Source organism: Brassica napus, chromosome A6 (assembly GCF_020379485.1).
Source record: "Brassica napus cultivar Da-Ae chromosome A6, Da-Ae, whole genome shotgun sequence".
NCBI lineage: Eukaryota > Viridiplantae > Streptophyta > Magnoliopsida > Brassicales > Brassicaceae > Brassica > Brassica napus.
Genome location: NC_063439.1, coordinates 8,021,973 through 8,042,935, shown reverse-complemented (window position 1 = coordinate 8,042,935; position 20,963 = coordinate 8,021,973). Strand labels below are relative to the sequence as shown.

At 33.3% G+C, this 20,963-nt stretch overlaps 1 protein-coding gene and 1 long non-coding RNA gene across 2 annotated transcripts; one reads left to right on the top strand and one right to left on the bottom strand.

Annotated features, from left to right (window-relative positions):
* Positions 1-7,733: 7,733 nt before the first annotated feature.
* Positions 7,734-9,268, top strand: LOC106351459. The gene is made up of 2 exons (XR_001271295.3): positions 7,734-8,424; positions 9,169-9,268. It is a non-coding gene; the product is annotated as an uncharacterized LOC106351459 (long non-coding RNA).
* A 9,359-nt stretch (positions 9,269-18,627) lies between these two features.
* On the bottom strand, positions 18,628-20,697 carry LOC106346958 (3-ketoacyl-CoA synthase 4-like). The gene has a single exon (XM_013786436.3). It carries the CDS (start codon positions 20,241-20,243, stop codon positions 18,729-18,731), a length of 1,515 nt encoding a protein of 504 aa, XP_013641890.2. The 5' UTR covers positions 20,244-20,697; the 3' UTR covers positions 18,628-18,728.
* Positions 20,698-20,963: the final 266 nt, after the last annotated feature.

The window sequence follows — 20,963 nt, the reverse complement described above, 5'->3', positions numbered from 1 at the left end:
AGATAGATGAGTGGAAGTAGTGAATCATGAAATACTTTGATTTAAGAGTTTGGCAAACATATGTTGTAGTATTGTATGTATTGTTAGGGTTAGATTTTGGAAAACTAAAATGTTTTTTTTCAAAAATTAGTTTTCACCTATATGTGTTTATTTCTGTGTATAGTAAACACTTTTCAAGTTTGATTTGGTATTATGAAGTGTTTAATTAGATAATTAAGTTTAGGGGTTATGTTTAGGGTGTGGACGACTTATATTTCAGTCGTCTGTTGAATAATTTACCCGGACGACGTATATTTCAGTCGTCCACATCGTACCGAACCTTATATTTTACCAATGTACGTTTTAACCTAACCGGATCATTTTACTCGGACGACTTACATTTCAGTCGTCTGGTGAAGAAATTAAAACAGACGACTTACATGTAAGTCGTCCAAATATTCCCGCCTAAAATTTTTTAAAAAAATTATTTTCCCGCTTAAATAATTTAAACCAGACGACTTACTTGTAAGTCGTCTGGAAAGTCTTATATTTTAGTTTTCCGCTAAAAATATTTAATTTCCCGCTAAAAATATTAAACTTTTCTGGATGACTTACATGTAAGTCGTCTGTTTTAATTTCTTCACCAGACGACTGAAATGTAAGTCGTCCAGGAAGTCGTCTGAGTCAAAAATATTTAACCTAATTGGATTTTTTGTCTCCCTATATATAAAAAAAAATTTACACATTCACTCTCCTCATCTCAAATGGCTGCAACAAAAATGTAATGTTCATCATTCTAAAACTCTCCAACCTCTCTCTAATCTCTTTGACTTGAAAACACCAAACTGTATATGAATTTTTCAGTTTTGTCTCATGTATTTCTTACTAATCTATCTCTTTTGCAGGTTTTTAATCAAATGGTACTCATCTTCCACTAATTTAGAGGTAGATCTATTAATTTTAGATATGTATTTTTGTGTGTTCTATAAATGTAGATTTATCTAATCTTCCACTCATTTTCTCTATTTTTAAGTCATTTGAACGTTTTTGGATATGCAGGTTTTTCAGATCTGGATTTGATGTGCAGGTTTTTCAGATCTGGAAGACTTCTGGGACGACTTACCTGTTAGTCGTCTGGAAGTCGTCTGGACTTCTTGGAAGTCTTCTGACAAAGTCGTCTGGACTTCCAGGAAGTCGTCTGGACTTTCAGGAAGTCGTCTGGACTTCTAGGAAGTCGTCTGAATTTTTCTGAGCGTTTTGGTAAGTTCTTATGTCTGATTTTTCTTCATTTGGTAACTTCTTGTTGTATAAAGTTCTTACTTTTTTCCCAAACTAAAACTCTCCAAACCCACTCTAATCTCTTTGACTTGAAAACACCAAACTTTATATGAATTTTTCAATTTTGTCTCATGTCTTTCTTACTAATCTATTTTTTTTTGCAGGTTTTTAATTAGATGGTACTCATCTTCCACTAATTTAAAGGTAGATCTATTATTTTTAGATATGTATTTTTGTGTGTTCTAAAAAGGTAGATTTATCTAATCTTCCACTCATTTTTTTCTGTTTTAAGCCATTTGAACGTTTTTGAATATGCAGGTTTTTCAGATCTGGATTTAATATGCAGGTTTTTCAGATCTGGAAGACTTCTGGGACGACTTACTTGTTAGTCGTCTGGAAGTCGTCTGGAAGTCGTCTAGAAGTCGTCTGGACTTCCTAAAAGTCGTCTGGACTTCCTGTAAAGTCGTCTGAACTTCCTAAAAGTCTTCTTACAAAGTTGTTTGAACTTCCTGGAAGTCGTCTGGACTTCTTAGAAGTCGTCTGGACTTCTTAAAAGTCGTCTGGTCTTGTCTACTCAAGTGGAATTCAAGCTTGTCTTTGTAGATGAATGATCTATAATAGTTTTGTTTGTGGTCTGTTTTGAGAATTGCATGTATACTCTTTTAGTTGTGAACTTTTTGTAAAATCAGTAATAATGTTTTCCAAGATGTATTAAATGTGCTAACAATGTGTTTACACATTTACAAATCAATGAAATAATAGACTTCAATAGCCTTTTTCTTATCTTTGGATCTCTCATATGCAATAATAAACTCCAATGGCCTCTTTCTCATTTTAATAAACAAGAATGTTGGTAGCTTCATATTGATATAACATTTTAAGAAGCATTTTAACCATTCTTCCAACTCATAACAATAGTCATCATTATTGTCTATAACAATAATACTTAAGAGATGGAAACAAACAATAGTAACTTGTCAAAGCATATCATATTTTTTATAAGTTTGCATTGAAAAACTTAGTCAAATTTAGTAAAACTAAGGGAGAGAACATATTTTGTAAATATGAGTTTTACATATCTTGAAGTTACTTATCACTCTTAAAAATACAAGTTATTCAAAAACTTACGTAGAAGACTTAAAAACTAGTGGAGAAGACGCGGACGACTTCAATCTAAGTTGTCTAGACGACTAAACTATATGTCGTCTGGTCAACGCAGATGTTATTTTTGCAATTGACTTTGAAATCTGTTATTTCGGACGACTGAAAGTTAAGTCGTCTACTATTGTTTGGTTAAAAAAAAACTCCAAAAAAGCTAGACGACTTACATTTCAGTCGTCAGAGATTAGTTTTGCATTTAACTGGATTATTTCAGACGTTTGACTTTTTGGACGACTTACATTTCAGTCTTCTTGTGAAAATTAAAATAATAATATTTTTTAAAAGTAGACGACTTACAGTTAAGTCGTCGTAGGTTAGTTTTGCAATTAAAAAAAAACTTCAAGATTTAATTATATACAGACGACTTATAATTCAGTCGTCCACGAGACGACTGAAATGTAAGTCGTCCAGGATTTACGAGGTTTGACCAGAATCTCGAAAAAAAATCCAGGACGACTTACAATTAAGTCGTATGGTGGACGACTGAATTATAAGTCGTCTGTGTATAATTAAATCTTGAATTTTTTTTTTTTTTCAATTGCAAAACTAACCTATGACTACTTAATTGTAAGTCGTTTACTCTAAAAAAATATTATTATTTTAATTTTCGCCAGACGACTGAAATGTAAGTCGTCTGGGGAAGTCAAACTTCTGAAATTATCCAGTCAAATGCAAAACTAACCTATGACGACTGAAATGTAAGTCGTCTAGGTTCTTTGGAATTTTTTTTGAAACCAAACAATAGTAGACGACTTAACTTTCAGTCGTCTCAGGTTACAGATTTCAAAGTCAACTGCAAAAATAACCTCTGCGTTGACCAGACGACTTCCAGGTAAGTCGTCTACAGCCAGACGACTTCCAGGTAAGTCGTCTACAGCCAGACGACAGCCAGACGACTTCCTAAGTAAATCGTCTGACGAACAGATCTGGAAAAAAACTCGATGTCATACCTTATATTGGTGAGATAAGTTCCTTAGCATACATAAGACTTCTCCAAGCACACAGAATCACAAACGAAAGTCACCCACCCATAATCGTTAGCTTCTATGACTCTATGAACCATAAAAAATTTAGAATCAAAATCTTGGGTTTTTTTAGCTCATTGTGGATAGAAAGTAAGAGATATGTTGTGTTTAGTTCACAAGAATGGAAAAAAAAGAAGGGTAAATCGATTTTGGGAGCATTAAGAGCTTCAAATTGGTTGTTCATGGTGGTTGTGGTATTGACGACAATGGCAATCTTGTAATTACTTGAAGATGATGAGGGTGAGAGAGTAAAAATGTCATTTTCAAAAAAAAAAAAAAAATTGATGGCATTTTCGTAAATTATATGAACTTGTGGGATGAATAGGGCAAAACCAATTTTTTTAAAAAATGGAGGTTAGTTATGTGTTTGACTTTAAGTTGTAGGTCAATTTTGCAAAAACCCCTAAAATAGTACACGTGATTGACTATGTTATGCAGGGCCGTCTCAAACTCTAAAGAGACCCTGTTCAAAAAAAAAAAAGCTCTTTTTACTAACCTGAAATGATTTATGTTTTTTTGTCAAAATATTGTTATAATATATTTTACTAACATCTTTTGGTTTTATAATTAAAACCTTGGAAAAACATCTCTTTGAGACTATGAATATTTCAGTTTCCTTTTTCTTTTGATTTTTTTTATATCAACAATCATGAGTTATAATCTATAAGAAAACTAGTAGAGCAATAGAACATCGATAGTGGTTAGACCAAAATCCGTAGACTCTTGATTTGATTAAACAAGAAGTTGGAGACTCCTCTTTTTTCTTCACAATAGAGCTTAGATTAGTCATTCTTCTTTGTGTTTACTATTTTTTGTAAAAGTTGCTGAAAATTATATATTTATCTCTTTATTTATAATAACTAATTAATAATAGTTTCCTAAAAATAATCAAATTATAATATTAAGTTTCTAAATTTACATTGAATATTAAATCAAACACCAACATCTATTTTGTACTTTCCAAAATATATTAGTTGATATAAATGTTAATTTTTTCCTGACTTATTGCATTTTTGTTGGTTATGTAAACAAAATCAAATTTGTAATTTATATTTATTGGTTAATAAATACGAAAATTAAAATTAAATATAGCTATCTGATTTTTAATAAATATATATGATTTTAAAATTTTAACTATTATATTACTAAAATAAAAAAAATTATGGACCCTTTAAAATTTTGGACCCTGTTCGACCGCTCCACTTGCACGTGCTAAAAGACGGCCCTGATGTTATGTATTATATTTGTTTATTTAAAATATTTGCTTAAACTTATAAAATATATTATACGTATAATATTATAATTATCATACCAATTCGTGAATAGAAAATAAACAATACTAAATATCAAAAATGGTATGATTCAGTAGATTATTTAGATAGTATATAATAGTTGACTATCATATAATTACATTGTTTACGTGTGTCAACCATATATGTGTTCTTTTGTTTTGCAGGCAGACCAGAATATAAAAAATGGATAAACTGATAATTACGTATGTTTGTTATACTCCGTTTTTAGTTGGTTCGTTATGCAAAATAGTCAACTATCTATGTATCATATCCCTTATATATTATTTGAGAAGCATTACAACATTTTTTTTGTAGCCATTTGTCATCAATAGAATGATTCATAGAATTCTTAAAGAAATAGGTTGGTTCATCTAAATATATAATAAGTTTTTTTATTAAACTAACCATAAATACATTATTAATGTGATTCATTATTTCCTTAAATAAAATTACGGAATTTCCTAATGTGGCTAAAGTATATATATGACAATTAATAATTTTGAATAATAAAGATTTGATAAAAATAAGGATGTCTTATATTATATTTGTTTAATTTTAAATTATTAAAATAAATTAAAAACTCATAGTAACCATATAATAAAAATTAAATTTTTTCTTTGTATGTTATATTTAAATTTTTAAAAACGATTATAAATTACTAAAACTGTTAAAAATTTCACATTCAAATTTTGTGATCCATGGTTTAAAATTTTTGTTATGAGTTGATGCAAATAATTAAAAAGTTATATAAGTTGAAAGTCTCATTTAATAAGTATTAAAAGTAAAAGATATATATATATATATATATCATTTTAAATTAAATTATACGACCATATAAAAATATATAAATATTTTAATTTTGAAATTTACTGTGAACAATTTGTTTTTGATAAACAATTTGAAAAATATTGACAAGTTAATTTTTAAAAATATTATAAATCATTTAAACTATTAATCTCACAGTGGAAATTTGTTATCACCAATTTAAATTTTTTTGGCTATAACACATACAAATGGTAAAAAAAAATATGAGCAAAAATTAACATTTAATAAATATTAATATTAAAATATACTATATATATGTTATTATCATTTAAATTTAATTATATTATATATTAAATAGAAAAGTTATTTTTGGATTAATCAAATTTATTTATATGTTCTATCCAATTTAATTATATAAGTAATAGTTACCGTCATTTTAATTATTCAATACATATTTATTATTTCATAATATGTTTGAAACATATAATATATAAAAAAAATTGTATATATAATGTTTATCCCGCGCAAGGCGCGGGTCTTAACCGAGTATATATATTAATTGATGAACATTTGAAAAATATGTAACCTCAATTTTATAATAATTAAAAAAGACTCTTTACTTATGTGTCAATCAATTACGTAGTTAATTAATTTTACGAGTCATCCTCACATTGAAATTGAAAAATATGTTGGTCCAATTCAATTTTTATATCTCAGTAGAAACATTTAATATCAACTATATGATATCATATGATATTAAATAAAGCAAGGTGACTATTTATTATATATTATTTCATTAAATAAAACCTACAACCTATTGTGATTATGATATATATAGTAATTAATGATTTTAAATAATGAAGATTTGCTAATAATGTGTATGCTTTCTATTATTTTTGTTTAATTCTTTACTATTAAAATAAATTATACAATTACATTAATCATATATAAGAAAATTAGATTTGTATATGTTGTATTTTGAATTTTTTTTTAAACGAGTATAAATTACTAAAACTTTTAAAAGTCTCACATAAACTTTTGTGATCAATGTTTAATTATTTTTCTATAATAAGATACAATGATAATAAAATCAGATAAATAAATAATTTTATTTTAATAGTTGTTTATATTAATATATATATGTACTTCATATCGTTTAAATTTAATTATATATCATATATGAAGATAAAATTGATTGTTTTGATTTATTTATTCTAAAATAGTTGCGAATAAGCAAGAGCGGTCATTTGATTTATATGCGCAAGCCAATTAATTACATAATATTAACTGATTTCTTAGTTATTTAATATATAACTAGGTGCCTTACTGCACTATGTGCACCAAAAAAATTAAAATATTTTTAACAGATAAATATATATTATATTTTAAAATAAAATTTTATTAATATTGTAAATTGCCTTTTTCGTATCAATAATTTAATATAAATTTGATTTAATTAAACATAAAATTATATTTAAGAATATGTATGTATATATTTGAAATTATAATCTTAGATTTATTTTTCTAACTATTTATTTTAATTAAATATATTAAATAAATTTGTAACAGTTGCATAATTACCAAAAATTAAAATTAAACAATATTTATAAAATTTGTAGATATATAAGAAAATAATGATTTTACGATTAAATTTTTATAATTTTCTAAAAAAAATTCTATACATTTTTGAAAGTTTTAGTAATAAAATTGTATAATTTAAAAATATATAATTAAAATAGATTTCGAAATTTCTAATGCCATATATGAATATATTTATTTTAATTATGATTTATGATTTATTCCCATATTCTAAAAAAATACCAAAAATAAAAATTGCATTAAATGTAATATATGAGTTATTACCATATTTTAAAAAGTTTACCAAAAATATAAATTAACATTAAATGCAATTGTCCATGTCATATTAAGTTATAAGACATGTCATCAATTTTAGTAGCCATGTCATATTTGTTTTGTGAAATTGATTGTATAAAGGACATGTGGCAAAATCACTTCGCAAATATTGTCTAGGGGATTATTATTTTATTATTTCATATTATGCAGAATATAAAATAAGTATTTATTCTGCACAAGACGCAAATCTTAACCTAAGTATGTATCTCTTTAATAATTTTGAATTTTAAACATTTTCTAAATCTCATGCAAAAATAAAAGAAAGAAATGAGAATAAACTCAAAAATCAATATTTATATCGAGCAATAACCAAAATGACACAAAAAGAAGAAAAATATCGAAGATAGATAAGATTGGCACGTGAACATAAACTTCTCATAACCATAATTAACTTTTAAGTTGCTAAATAATAATATAAAACTGTGCTGACATAGTTTCATTGTAACCAAATAGTAGGCATGAGATTCTTCAACCCAAACGTTAGATTTTTATGCGATAAATAGTTTTTTGACCTAAAATATTTTTAAAAATATGATCAGTTCATTAGTAAACAAATTATGTAATTAACAAAATAGTTTTTAAAAAATATTTAAGAACCAAATATATTAATTTGATCAATAATATAATTTTTTCATACAATATTTCTTAAATAATTTTATATAAATTTACCATGCGCAAGCGCAGGTCTTATCCTAGTATAGTAATATAGCAATAAGTCGTATGTGGACCTTGAATGAGTGTGGCATATTTTGTAATTAGTTTAGTAATGAATGGAGGATAAATTAATAGTGTGAGAATCATTGTTAGCATGCCACCTCAGCATGACATGGTTGTAAATAAGTTACAGTTTAAAGGTTACTCCTTTAAAATGTTTATCTATTAATAAGAAAAGGATTACCTTTTCTTATTAGAGTTTAAAACCATTATCAATTCACTTCTGTCAAATATGATGAAGAAAACCCCTCAACTCTCGTTTACAGTCTTGACTATCTTCATCATTCTTGTGCTAGGTTTGTATTTTTATTTTAAGTTTATCTTAACATTTGCATATACTCGTTATAAAATAAACTGATCTTGAATAATGTGATTTTGATATTTTTAAAATATCATTCAGGCTATTTTGTGAAAACTACATAATAATTTATATAGTTTAGAAGTTTTTATTTCAAGTAAATTTCATAACATACATAAAAACTAGAAAACCGAGTTTAGAGGTTTTTGTATAAATATATATGTTCTTCATAATTTATGAAGAACTATAATATAGAAATGGTTCCACATATTTCCACTTTTTATCATGTATCTTTCAGTTGTCTTTTTTTTAAACATACAAATTTGGTAACATTTCTTTTTCATAACTATTAATGCCCTTTTCAGTAAATTTATATGATATATTAAGTATATTTCTACATTTTTGTAGTAATATGTCATGTTTCAAAAATAAATAAAAAATTTTAAAACATATTTATATGTTACTCACACTTTATCAGTAATATTCAGAAATTATTCAGAGTTATCTTCACCAAAGAAAAAAAATACTTTGTGATCAAATCATATATATGCTCTCTCTTTTTTTCTTTACTTCGGTCTCTCTTTTTCTATTGGTAATAATTCTTAAAATAAATTTTTTAATTCAGTCTTTCTTTTATAAATAAATTTTATATTTGTGTTAAAAAAATTATATTTCAGAGAAAAGAGAACATTGGTATTTGTTTTCATTTTAACTACAAAATCTGATATTTTATATTCAACAGGAATGATGGCAAATGCAAATAAAAAAGAAAATGAACTATTTTGTAATGTCCAAGACCACCACTTTGTAAAAAAAAATGAGTCGTGTGCTGATTCTGAATGCAAAAAGAAGTGTCATGAAACACATGGACCTAAGGCGGAGTTTATTTGTAAGAGGTATAGACACTTATTTGGAATTGAGACATGCAGTTGCGGAATTCGTTGTCCACGTCCTGGACCTCCTAGACCTCCTGGTTAAGTATGGTGAATAATTATGATTCTCAGCCATGATATCTTTGAAGTATTTTTCACATTTTTGCTCTGTAATTTTTTCTTTAATAGAAAAACACTACAATATATATTTTTGGAGCCTTGTAATAAAGTATTGAAGTTGAAATATAAATAAAGTATTGAATTGTTTGTTTCGGATTTGTTGCATTATTTATAATAATGAATAACATAAATTTTAATCAAGACTCAATGGTTAGTAAAACACACATGTACTTTCTTTATTTAGTCTATATACTCTCTTTGATTCAAATTATATGATGTTTAGAAGGTTTATATTGTTTCAAAACATAAGATGTTTTGAGATTGTGAGGTTAACTTTAATTTTATTAGAAACGGTTCAACCAATTAGATTTTTCAAACTTTTTATAATTGGTTCAATGGTTTTAAAATTGTATTTTAAAAGTGTTTTTAGAAGAAATTAAGTTTTCTTCAAATTGCCACATCAAAAAGTCTACAAACGTATGCGCCTATAATAATTCACATTGGCTCAATTCAAGTCCATGTTACGAGAACTTAATCTGCCATGAAAGCGTTAATCGTTTCGGCTCCTCTCCTTCATCTTCATTGTTTGCAGTCACTTGAAACCACCATTATCACAAGTCGCAGCCAATCTCCATCATTCAATTATTCTCTTTAATCCTTACTTCATGATATCGTTTCACCTCCTTTCTTTCTCATCCTATTTAAATCACTTTACTGAAGGTTTCTTCCAAGAGAAATCTACAACATCCACAACAAAAGATAAAGCCATGGCAAATATGTTATGACAGGAATGATGGTGGTGAGATCCAAAGCACTGTCAGACTTCCATATGGCTCGAGGTCAGAAACTTCAAATCCACCTACACCCTCGCTCCCCCTCAAAATATTCATTCCTCTGAGCGTTCCGCAGCTGGCAGCAGAAGATTTTTTCCAGCGGACTGATGAAGAAGAATGATGGACGCCCTAGAAAGTACGGACACAAGAGTGCAGCGGTAAAGGAGGATTATATTTGTTTTATCGAGATAATTAAATACTGGTTTAAACTGTTATATCATTAATAATTTAAATTTAAATGTTTAAATGATTTTGATCCGCGCGCGAGATATTTTTTGTTTAACAATTTTTAAACAAGTTTTAACTCCATATATATATATATCGTAGTTATTAAATTTTAAGTGTGTTAAATTTTTGGGTTAGGAAATTTTTTTGACCCATGCCATGTACTATTTTAATTAAAGTAACTGAAATTTAGAAGAGAAATATTTTATTAAAATTTTTAATTTTGTATATAACTTCTCAGTTTAGTTTTTGATCTTTAATTTATGAATAAAATGTGCAATTTTATGTGTTGATGTATACTGTTTGTGGAGAAAATAATTTTGAAGACCTCTCAAAAAATCTTCTACACCCTAAATTTTACTATTTGTCCTAGAAGAATTCCCAAAGGTTTTCAAGTAAATTTTTATTAGAACACTTCCCAAGAACCCATCTAAACCATAAAATTAAATAAATAATTGAATAGCAACACATATCTCAGTAATCTTAAAATCAATATTTAAAGTGTTTAATATACATAAAACTAAACACATATACATCAATTTTAATTTTTTTTAAAAAAAATTCCAAAATCTAACCCTAAAAATACAAACAAAACTATAACATATGTTATCAAACTCTTAACCAAAGAATATCAAGACTCAATTGTGGGAAAAAAAATTTGCACCGTCAATTTCAGTAAAATAAGGAAAACTAAAAAAACCTAATTTTCCCAGAGGTCCCAGATTACTGCTAAACCACACGCTGAGCAATCAGAAACACGAATAAACAAATGAAAAAAATATAAGACGAATCAAAAAGAGAGCAAAAAAGTCTTATTCCAAATCCGCGTTTAAGCGTTTAGAGAAGGTAAGAGTCTTGGTTACGAGAGCTGTCGGCACTAGTTCTAGTAACCTAAGAGACTGCGTAAACCTAACTGAGTGCAGCTCGATAACAAAAACGGAAAATTGCCTAAATTGCTACGAGTGCTGAATTGCTGTGTAAAAGTTCTCTCTTGCGCCTCTCGCCTCAAAATCCCTTATATACTCTTCCATAGGTCGGTTTTCCCTTTCCTTTTCTATCCCCGAGTCGAGTTTATTGCTTCGCAGAAATATTCCACTTCTCTTTGATTTTCACGATTATCCCTTGAAACTTGACATTTTTCTTCGAAACTTGACATTTATCTACTCTTGTGCATAAAAGATAGTCCTCCATAGTAGCCTTGGGTTCATTCTCATTTGAAATCGTAAGTGGGCTTTTAGCCGCGTTTTAGACTTTTTCGGGTTGTTTTTCGACTTAGCCTATTTTATGATTTCTTTGAGAAATCATCCCTGATACGATGTCGCTTCTATGAAATAATTTAATCCAATCGTATAGTTAAGATAACTATGGTGTTTTAGTTAACCGTTGCCGTTTTATACGATTGATTCAGACTTTATACGAGAAAACAAGTCTTTGCGGTTTTTATCGTAAAGTTTCAACTGTAACTCCAATCAAGACGTAACAAGAGCCGGTACGGTCATGGCTCGAATGAGAAAGATACAAGGGTGAGACAAGAGCATGATATTGTTATAATGCAGTCGTGGTCGCCATATTGTGAGCGGGACGGAACCAACCCAGCTCGCCATATGGCGAGTGGGACGATGCTGCTCCTTGATTCCAGGCGAGTTTTGATGCTCCATATTAAGGCCTTTGGCTACAAGGCAGAGTCGATGATCTTTCTCGAATTCCTTCTGGGCATCATCATGAACTGACCATTTTGATCTATCAGCTCCGAGCTTCAGCCCCTGTAACGCCTTCCAAATCACCCTCGTCGAATCTGGTTGCGGATAGGGATGATGATTCTGATCCTGCTCTTGGTGTTTATCCTCTGATTGCATGATGAATTTCCGATTGATTGAGGATGAATCAAAGATCGAGTTGAGTTTCGTTTTTCTCCTAGAGAATTCTAGAGATCGCCTTGCGAAGAGAGAGAAAAAATATTCATTACAAAGTTCAAAACACATTAAACAATACTAAAATTGTTATAAATCATATGATGGATGTCCATAACCGGCCCGGTCCATAACCGGCCCAATACCTAGAGAGAGAGAGGCGGTTTACCTAGTTAGAGAAAAGGAAACTCTATTTCCTTTTCTTTGTATTTGTATACTTTCCATATTTATGTATTTCCTTTTATCTCTTTGTAACTCCCATATATAAGGGCACCTTATGATTGAGTAATAATAATAAGAACTTACAGATTCCAATCTCGTAAGTTTGCAACACGTTATCAACACGAAACTCTAAAAACACCCTGAGCCAAAAACCCAGATCGCCAAAACCCCTAAAACCCTAACCCTAGCCGCGACCCGACGAACCCTAATTCCCGATCGCGTCTCTTACATCCCGATCCGAGGCGTTCCCGATTGCGATCCGTCTCAGCTCAGCACTCAGACGACCTCAGCCTCAGCTCGCATCCCGGACGGCCCGCGTTCCCGATCCGACGTTCGCGACTCGATAGGAGCGACTCGACCCATTCCAGCTCGCGTCTCCGATCAACTTCAATCCGCGCGTGTCCAGGTCACGGTCAGCACTCATCCGACGATCAAGGTGATCCCGATCAGCTCGTGTCCAGCTCGCGGATAGCTCGCGTTCGTTCCTATTTGTATTGCAGCTCGCGGTTCATCCTTCTTGGTGGTCCGGTTTCAACAATCATCTAGGTTAAAAGGTAATTCGAAATATAAGAACCTGTGATCAAATTTGGATTGTTTAATAAAGAATGAAACCCTAAAACCTAATCTTTAAGATAAAGCCATAGGGTAATAGATTAACCCTAATGAGTAAATCGAAGCTCTAAAGTTCGATACCCCAAACCCTAAAATCGAGATTGATCTATTGATCGATTAAAATCAAAGTCCGTAATGGTTTTGAATCTCAAAACGAACCCCTTTGATCTAAGATCAAATTCAAAATCCTAAACCCTAAATCGGTTTTGATTGTTTGAATTTGAATCTGAATTGATTGTTTTATCACCTAGATATGTTGCTAAGATTTTTTAATCTCAAATTTGGTATTGAATTGATTGAAACCCTAATATTGATAGCTTTGATTAAAATCACTAGACCATATCATCTCGCGGCCGTGCGGCCTTGTTGCATTCATACCATAGCCTAATCACATTGATTGATTGCAATTACACTTAGAATCTTATGCTAGGATGGTATTGAATCAAAATCAAGTGGCCGTATGATTGTTCTTTTGCTTGGCCGAGAGGTTTGTTTGTATTGATTACATCATGAAACTGATAGAAATCATCTATGCTAAGATTGCAATTACACAACAAACTGAATGCATTAATACTACTCCATGGCCGTGCGGCTTGTTTCTTATCTTTGGCTGTGTGGCTTCTTCTTGGCCGAGAGGCATCATCTTTGGCCGTGAGGCATATTAATTATTTAAACATTAATAATATTCCTAAAGGACCTAAAATAATTAAATCTATGATTTCAGATGTCGAAAATCAACAACTTGGATTTTGCTGCCCTAAATTTCCCTGGAGATAATTACTTTCAATGGGCGCTTGATGCTAAGATCATCCTTGAATCCAAGGGACTCTGTGAGTGTATCACCGAGGACATTAATGCTAGTGAGAAAGATCGTTACAGATCCATCTTGATAATTTGTCATCATCTAGCTGAGAGTCTCAAGGATCAATATCTAACCATTGAGAATCCACTAGATCTTTGGAACGAATTGAAATCGAGATATGATCACCAGAGAACAGTGATATTACCTAAGGCTCGGTCTGATTGGAGAGATCTCAGAATCCAGGACTATAAGTCCGTGGACGAGTATAACTCGGCACTGTTTAAGATTGTTTCAAAATGGAAACTGTGTGGTGAAAGTATTACGGATGAGGATATGCTTGAGAAAACCTTTTCCACTTTCCACACAAGCAATGTGCTGTTACAACAACAGTACCGTGAGAAAGGTTGCAAGACCTATGCTGATCTTATTTCTTGTCTCTTGCTCGCTGAGCAGAACAATGAATTATTGATGAGAAACAGTGAGATGAGACCTACTAGATCAGCACCACCACCTGAAGCACACACCACTGAGGACAATAAAGAGTCCCACCATGTCCAAGGAAACGGACATCATGTCCGTGGTCGAGGAAACAGAAACGGACGTGGCCATGGCCGAAGCTCTTTTGGCCGCGGGCGAGGGAATCAGCATGGTCGAGACTGTGGCTCATTTGGAAGAGGTCATGGTCGCGGCCGTGGATCTTCATTCAAACCTAAACACTCGACCAATTCCAGCAAATCAGTGTGACATAGATGTGGTATGGGCAATCATTGGGCTAAGACTTGTAGGACTCCCAAGCATCTAGTTGAACTCTATCAAGAGAGTTTGAAAGGGAAGAATCCTGAAACCCATATGAATTACCAAGATAATGAAAATGACTTCAATCATGAGAAGGACGATCTTATGGATTATGAAACTTCAGATTGTCTTAAAAACTGAAGTATGATTTCGACATTTGTAATCTAATTTATGTGTTATGTGCTTTGGTGGTTTTCATTTATATGTTGTCATTCCTTTGAACTTATTTTAAAACTTAATAATAAATGAATGATTTTATAAATGAACTCTCTAAGTAGCATCCTTTTGAATCTTGTTTTATAAATGAACGAGAACAAGGATGTACTCATGTACTCGTTGTGGACAGTGGGTCAAGCCACACGATCTTAAAAGACAAGAGATACTTCATAAACTTAACCCTTAAAAACACCAACATCTCAACCATTGCAGGTAAAGCTAGTCTCATAGAGGGTCACGGCCAGGCTAATATCCTGTTTCCTATGGATACACATCTTGAGATACCAGATGATTTGTATTCACCCAACTCTAAGAGAATTCTATTAAGCTTTAAAGACATTCGAATGAATATTGAAACCAAGGGCGAAGGAAACAAAGAGTTCCTCCAGATCATTGATCTCGCCCAAGGTAATAAGAAAGTTTTAGAATCCATATCTGCACTATCTACTGGTCTTTACCATGCTAAAGTCAGTATGATCGAGGCCAATGCCACTTTTAACAAAGAGGCAATCAACAATTTCACTCTATGGCACGACCGGCTTGGCCATCCCGGTTCGACCATGATGCGTAAACTGATCCTAAACTCAAATGGCCATTTTCTTAAAGAGAAAATAATGATCCCTAAACACCTATCTTGTGTTCCTTGTTCCCAAAGTCACTAAGGAGACTATAAACTTTCTGAAAAAAATTCAAGGAGACATATGTGGACCAATACACCCACCTTGAGGGACATTTCGATATTTCATGGTCATCATTTATGCGTCCACTAGATGGTCGCATGTCTGTCTCCTGTCATCCCGCAACCAGGCATTTGCTAGGTTACTTGCTCAGATAATTCGATTACGAGCTCATTTTTCAGATTTTCCTTTAAAGATTATACGTCTTGACAATGCTGGTGAATTCACTTCCCAAGCGTTTAATGATTACTATATGTCCATGGGGGTAAGTGTGGAACACTCCGTGGCACATGTACATACACATAACGGCTTGGCCGAATCATTTATAAAACGCATACAACTCATTTCTCGACCATTACTCACGCGGCCGAGCTCATACGCATCAGACCATTTAGTGAGCATAAATATTCCCCATCGATTAGATAACAGGTCAAGAGCTAGACATATCCCATCGTAAGACATTTGGATGTACCGTCTATATACAAATTACTCCACCACAGAGAACTAAGATGAGACCTCAAAGGAGGATGGGGATATATGTTGGATATGATTCTCCTACGATTATTAAGTACCTTGAGCCAAATATGGGTGATCAGTTTGAGGCCAGGTACACGGATTAGGGGGAGAAAGTAATAAGCTGGTACAAGAGTAAAAGAAATTACATGGAATTATACATCCTTATATTGGCAAGATCCTCGGACTCAAGAATGAGATTTAGAAGTCCAAAAGATTATACAAAAGCTAGCTTAAACAATTGCCAGATTCCGTTATTGACCCAAACAGAATGACTAAGTCATATATACCAGCTGTAAATGCACCAAATTCGAATTGATGTTCAAGAAGGACACAATCAAGTTGCTACTGAGTCTAAGGCACGTTTGAAACATGGTAGACCAATAAGTTCCAAAGATAAGATCCCTCAGATATTAAAGAAAGGTGCTAATAAATCCGTGGACGAGGGAATCCTAGACATGGTCGATCCTAAGATAGACAAACTTAAAAGCCACGGTCGGGGATGAAGAAACCATAAACATGGTTGCACCTAAGGTGCCTAACAATGAGGCTTGGGACGCCAAGCTTCAGGGTACTGAAGGTCATAATGAAACCTCAATAAGTTATGTCATGTCTGGGACACAAATGGAACAAGAGAAAGAATGTCAACATTGGTGATATAGTTGCATGCAGTGTAGCACTTGAGATTATGAAATGAATGAGGATCATGAACCCACGTCCATACATGAGTGCACTCAACAAATCAGATTAGATCAAATGGAAAGGGGACGCGGAGTCAAGTTCATTAAGAAAAGAGAGGTTTTGGTCCCATAATTCGGACACCTCTAGATGTGAAACCAGTTGGACAAAAATGAGTCTTTGTGAAAGAAATGATACATGGCGAGATAGCAAGATATAAGGCACGGCCATATGCACAAGGATTCCACAAAGACCAGAAATCAATTATGAGAAGACATACTCCCCTGTGGTGGATACAACAGACATTTAGATTCCTAACAAGTCTGGCCATAAAAGAAGAAAAATAGACTTGCGGTTAAAGGATGTAGAAACCGCCTACTTGTATGGTCCACTGGATAATGAGATATATATAAAAGTCCCGAAGGGTATTGAGTTGTCAAATGCAACAGGTTCTCGAGAACTAAAGTATACAAGCATATGTTAATGATCTAAAATATCTTAGGAACTTCTGGAGAGACTTTCAAACGATTATCTAAAGAAAGAGATTGAAATGAAAATTTGGGACAAAGAAAGTTTTGTTTAGGATTACAAATTGAACATCTTAAAAGATGGAATCCTTGTGCATCAAAGGACTTATAGAAAGGTATTCAAACGGTTTTAACATAGACCAAAGCTCACCCATTAAGTTGTCCCTAGGTAATGTCCGAACATAAAGGACTGGGACATGATAAAATACATCCTATGTTACCTATAAGGAACTAAAATTTGAGATTACGTTATACTAACCAAAACCCAAAGAAGGGTTAATATGTTTTGATTGATACATGTTATCTCTCGGATCCACAATGATAGATCCCAGGCAAGTTATGTCTTTGCAACGCGGTAGCACTACTTTACCTTGGTATTGAGACCATTAGTCATTGGCGTCCATGAAGCTCAACCATCAGGATGGGATGCGCCAACTTGAAGGACATATACGGAGGTACAAATCAGGGGGAGTATATGTGTTGTACTTTTTTTCCTTCACCATGGTATTGTCCCACTGGGTTTTCCTGGTAAGGTTTTAATGAGGCAACATCCAAAACGTATTACAATCCATGTATGGTTATGGCATCCAAGGGGGAGTGTTATAAATCATATGATGGATGTCCATAACCTGTCCGGTCCATAACCGGCCCAATACCTAGAGAGAGAGAGGCGGCCGCAGCAGGAGAGAGAGAGAAAGAGAGGTGGTTTACGTAGTTACAGAAAAAGAAACCCTATTTCCTTTTCTCGGTATTTGTATACTTTCCATATTTATGTATTTACTTTTATTTTTTTGTAACTTCCATATATAAAGACACCTTATGATTGAGTAATAATAATAATAACTTACAGATTCCAATCTCTTAAGTTTACATCAAAAATATCATTTTCTTCCATAAAGTAGGAAAATATCAAAGACACAGAAGCAATTTAATAAAACGTTACAAGACAGTTACCACATTACTCTTAAACACGTAAATGATTTTGTTGTGAGCTCATATTCAGACAATTCAACACGGTTTTCAGTTTCACCAATTGTTAAGGTTACAAGACCATCATCTTATTTTCAGTTTTTTTTTTGTTTTTTAAATTGTGAATTCATCATTACACAACTAAGATCTGAACTCATGAGCTCAACTTCTCAAGAAAGGTGACTAAGACACCACAAAACCTCTCAAAACATAGTAAAAACAACAGAACATTGACATTGTCAAAGATCAAATCTAACGTCTTTTTTTTTTTGTTAACGAAACAACCATTTGATACTACATAAGAGTCTCTCAAAGTTGCTCAAAACGAAGCCTAATAACTTAAAGTTACTGGATACTTGTCAATACAATCTTCCCATGGACTGTTCTTAGAAGGTTTCACATTCCTCAAAGCTTCCCAAACCGCACTGTTACATTTAAAACCACTCCCAAACGCAATCTGCCACAAACGATTACCTCTCCTCATCCTTCCTTTCGCCTCAATGTAAGCCAACTCATACCAAATCGAACTCGAAGACGTGTTCCCAAACCTATGAAGAGTCATCCTCGAAGCCTCGACGTGAACCGGCGAAAGCTGCAGATTCTTCTCCAACTCATCGATCACAGCTCTTCCACCAGCATGGATACAGAAATGCTCGAACGCAAGCTTGAAATCCGGAATATACGGTTTCACCTTACCGTTGAAAAGCTTCTTCACAACCAGAGTTGTAAAAAAAAGAATCTGCTCGCTTATCGGCAACACAAGAGGCCCCAACGTGGTGATATTGGTCTTGAGAGTCTCCCCCGCTATCGCCATCAGATCTTTGGACAAAGAAACACCCGTTCTTCCCGTATCGTCCTGTTCTTGATACACGCAGCGGAAAGCCTTATCGTCCGCTCCGCGGTGCGTCCTGACCACATGCGAAAGCCTGTACTTAGACCTCCTCTTGTCGCTAGACTTGTTAGACAGCAAAACCGCAGAGCCACCGACACGAAACAAGCAGTTCGGTATCAACATCGCTTTATTATTACCGAAGTACCAGTTCTGAGTTATGTTCTCCGTGGACACAACAACCGCGTAAGTCTTCCTATGCACCAACAACATATCTTTCGCCAAATCAACCGCGATAACCCCCGCGCTGCATCCCATCCCGCCGAGATTATAACTTCTAATGTTCCCTCTAAGCTTATACTTGTTCACGATCATCGCAGACAGCGAAGGAGTCGGGTTAAAGAGACTACAGTTGACAACAAGAATCCCAATATCCTTGGGATTTATATCAGTGTTTTCGAAGAGGCTATCCAAGGCACCGAACATGACTTGCTCAGCTTCTTCTCTAGCGGCGGCCATGGAGATCCTCGGCGGGACGTGGTGCATCCCCTCGGGGACGTAAGTGTCTTCTCCCAAACCAGAGCGCTGGAGGATCTTGCGCTGGAACTCGAGGGCAGAGTCGTCGAAGTCTCCGGTGAGGCGAGAGTGGGCCATGAAGCGGGAGAAGGGAGCTTTGAGGTGATCGGGAGGGAGGTAGCAGGAGAAGTCGACGAGGTAAACGGGTCTGGGTCGGGTCATGACGTAGACGGTTAAACCGAAGACGAGGATGGCGGAGCAGGTGATGATGCTGACGAGATTGTACTGGAGGTGGAGCCAGAGGTGGCGGAGATCGTCGGGGTTGGTCTGGACGGAGATGACGACGGCGAGGGGGAGTAGACAGAGGGTCAAGAGGTTTGAGATTACGTAGTGGTAGCCTAGCTTCACGTACTTGAGATTCACGCTCTGGAGATAATCCGGGAGTCTCCGGGTTTGTCGGATCTGTACTCCGACCGAACCATTGCCGTCGGCACCGTCCATGGTCAAAGGTCTGAGATTTATTGAACTGACAGAAAAAGAGTCTGTTTTGTTTTGTTTTAAAAAGGAGCCGAAGCGGACAATGTTGTCTGAAGATTATTAAATTCAGGCGTCCTTTTTTTGGAAAGACAAAGTTTGACGAAGACCCACCTAAAAAACTCAGAGGTTTGAATTTGAGAAAGGAAAAAAAAAAAAACAAATTTCAGAGAATACTTTGTGTCTGAGAATGAGAATGGAGGAGGAGAAACCCAGAAACTTTAGATATCAGAGAAACGGAAATGAATTGAAGTGGAGGGTCCAAGGGAATCTTGACGCCAAGGCACACAGTAATATAGAGAGACCCGAGGAACGTGAGGAGCCATGTGACCTGTTTTCTTCCTTTTTTTGAGAAATCTGTCTGTCCCTCTTTTTATTAGTAAGAAAATACATAAAATTTAGCATCTCTTCTATCTGTAAATATACTTCTTTCTAGAAAATGTTTGCGCGTGTGCCAAAAATGAACTTCCATAGATTCCGTGAATGAACAACACCAACTTTCTTATTTTTTTCTCAAGTTTTAATTGATTAAAATTCGTTAAAATACATGTTTTTGGTGATAAATGACTAAAATGAGTGTTTATCTTTATCAGAAAAGCATGTTTTGGAAAGAGGGGAGTGCTAGTGGACTGGGAAAAAAATCCATTAACATTTATGTAAATAATTTACCACTGAAAAAGAAATCTA

What these genes read in the sequence shown, in the direction of transcription:
- LOC106346958 (XM_013786436.3), bottom strand. Translation starts at nt 20,243, where the DNA reads ATGGACGGTGCCGACGGCAATGGTTCGGTCGGAGTACAGATCCGACAA.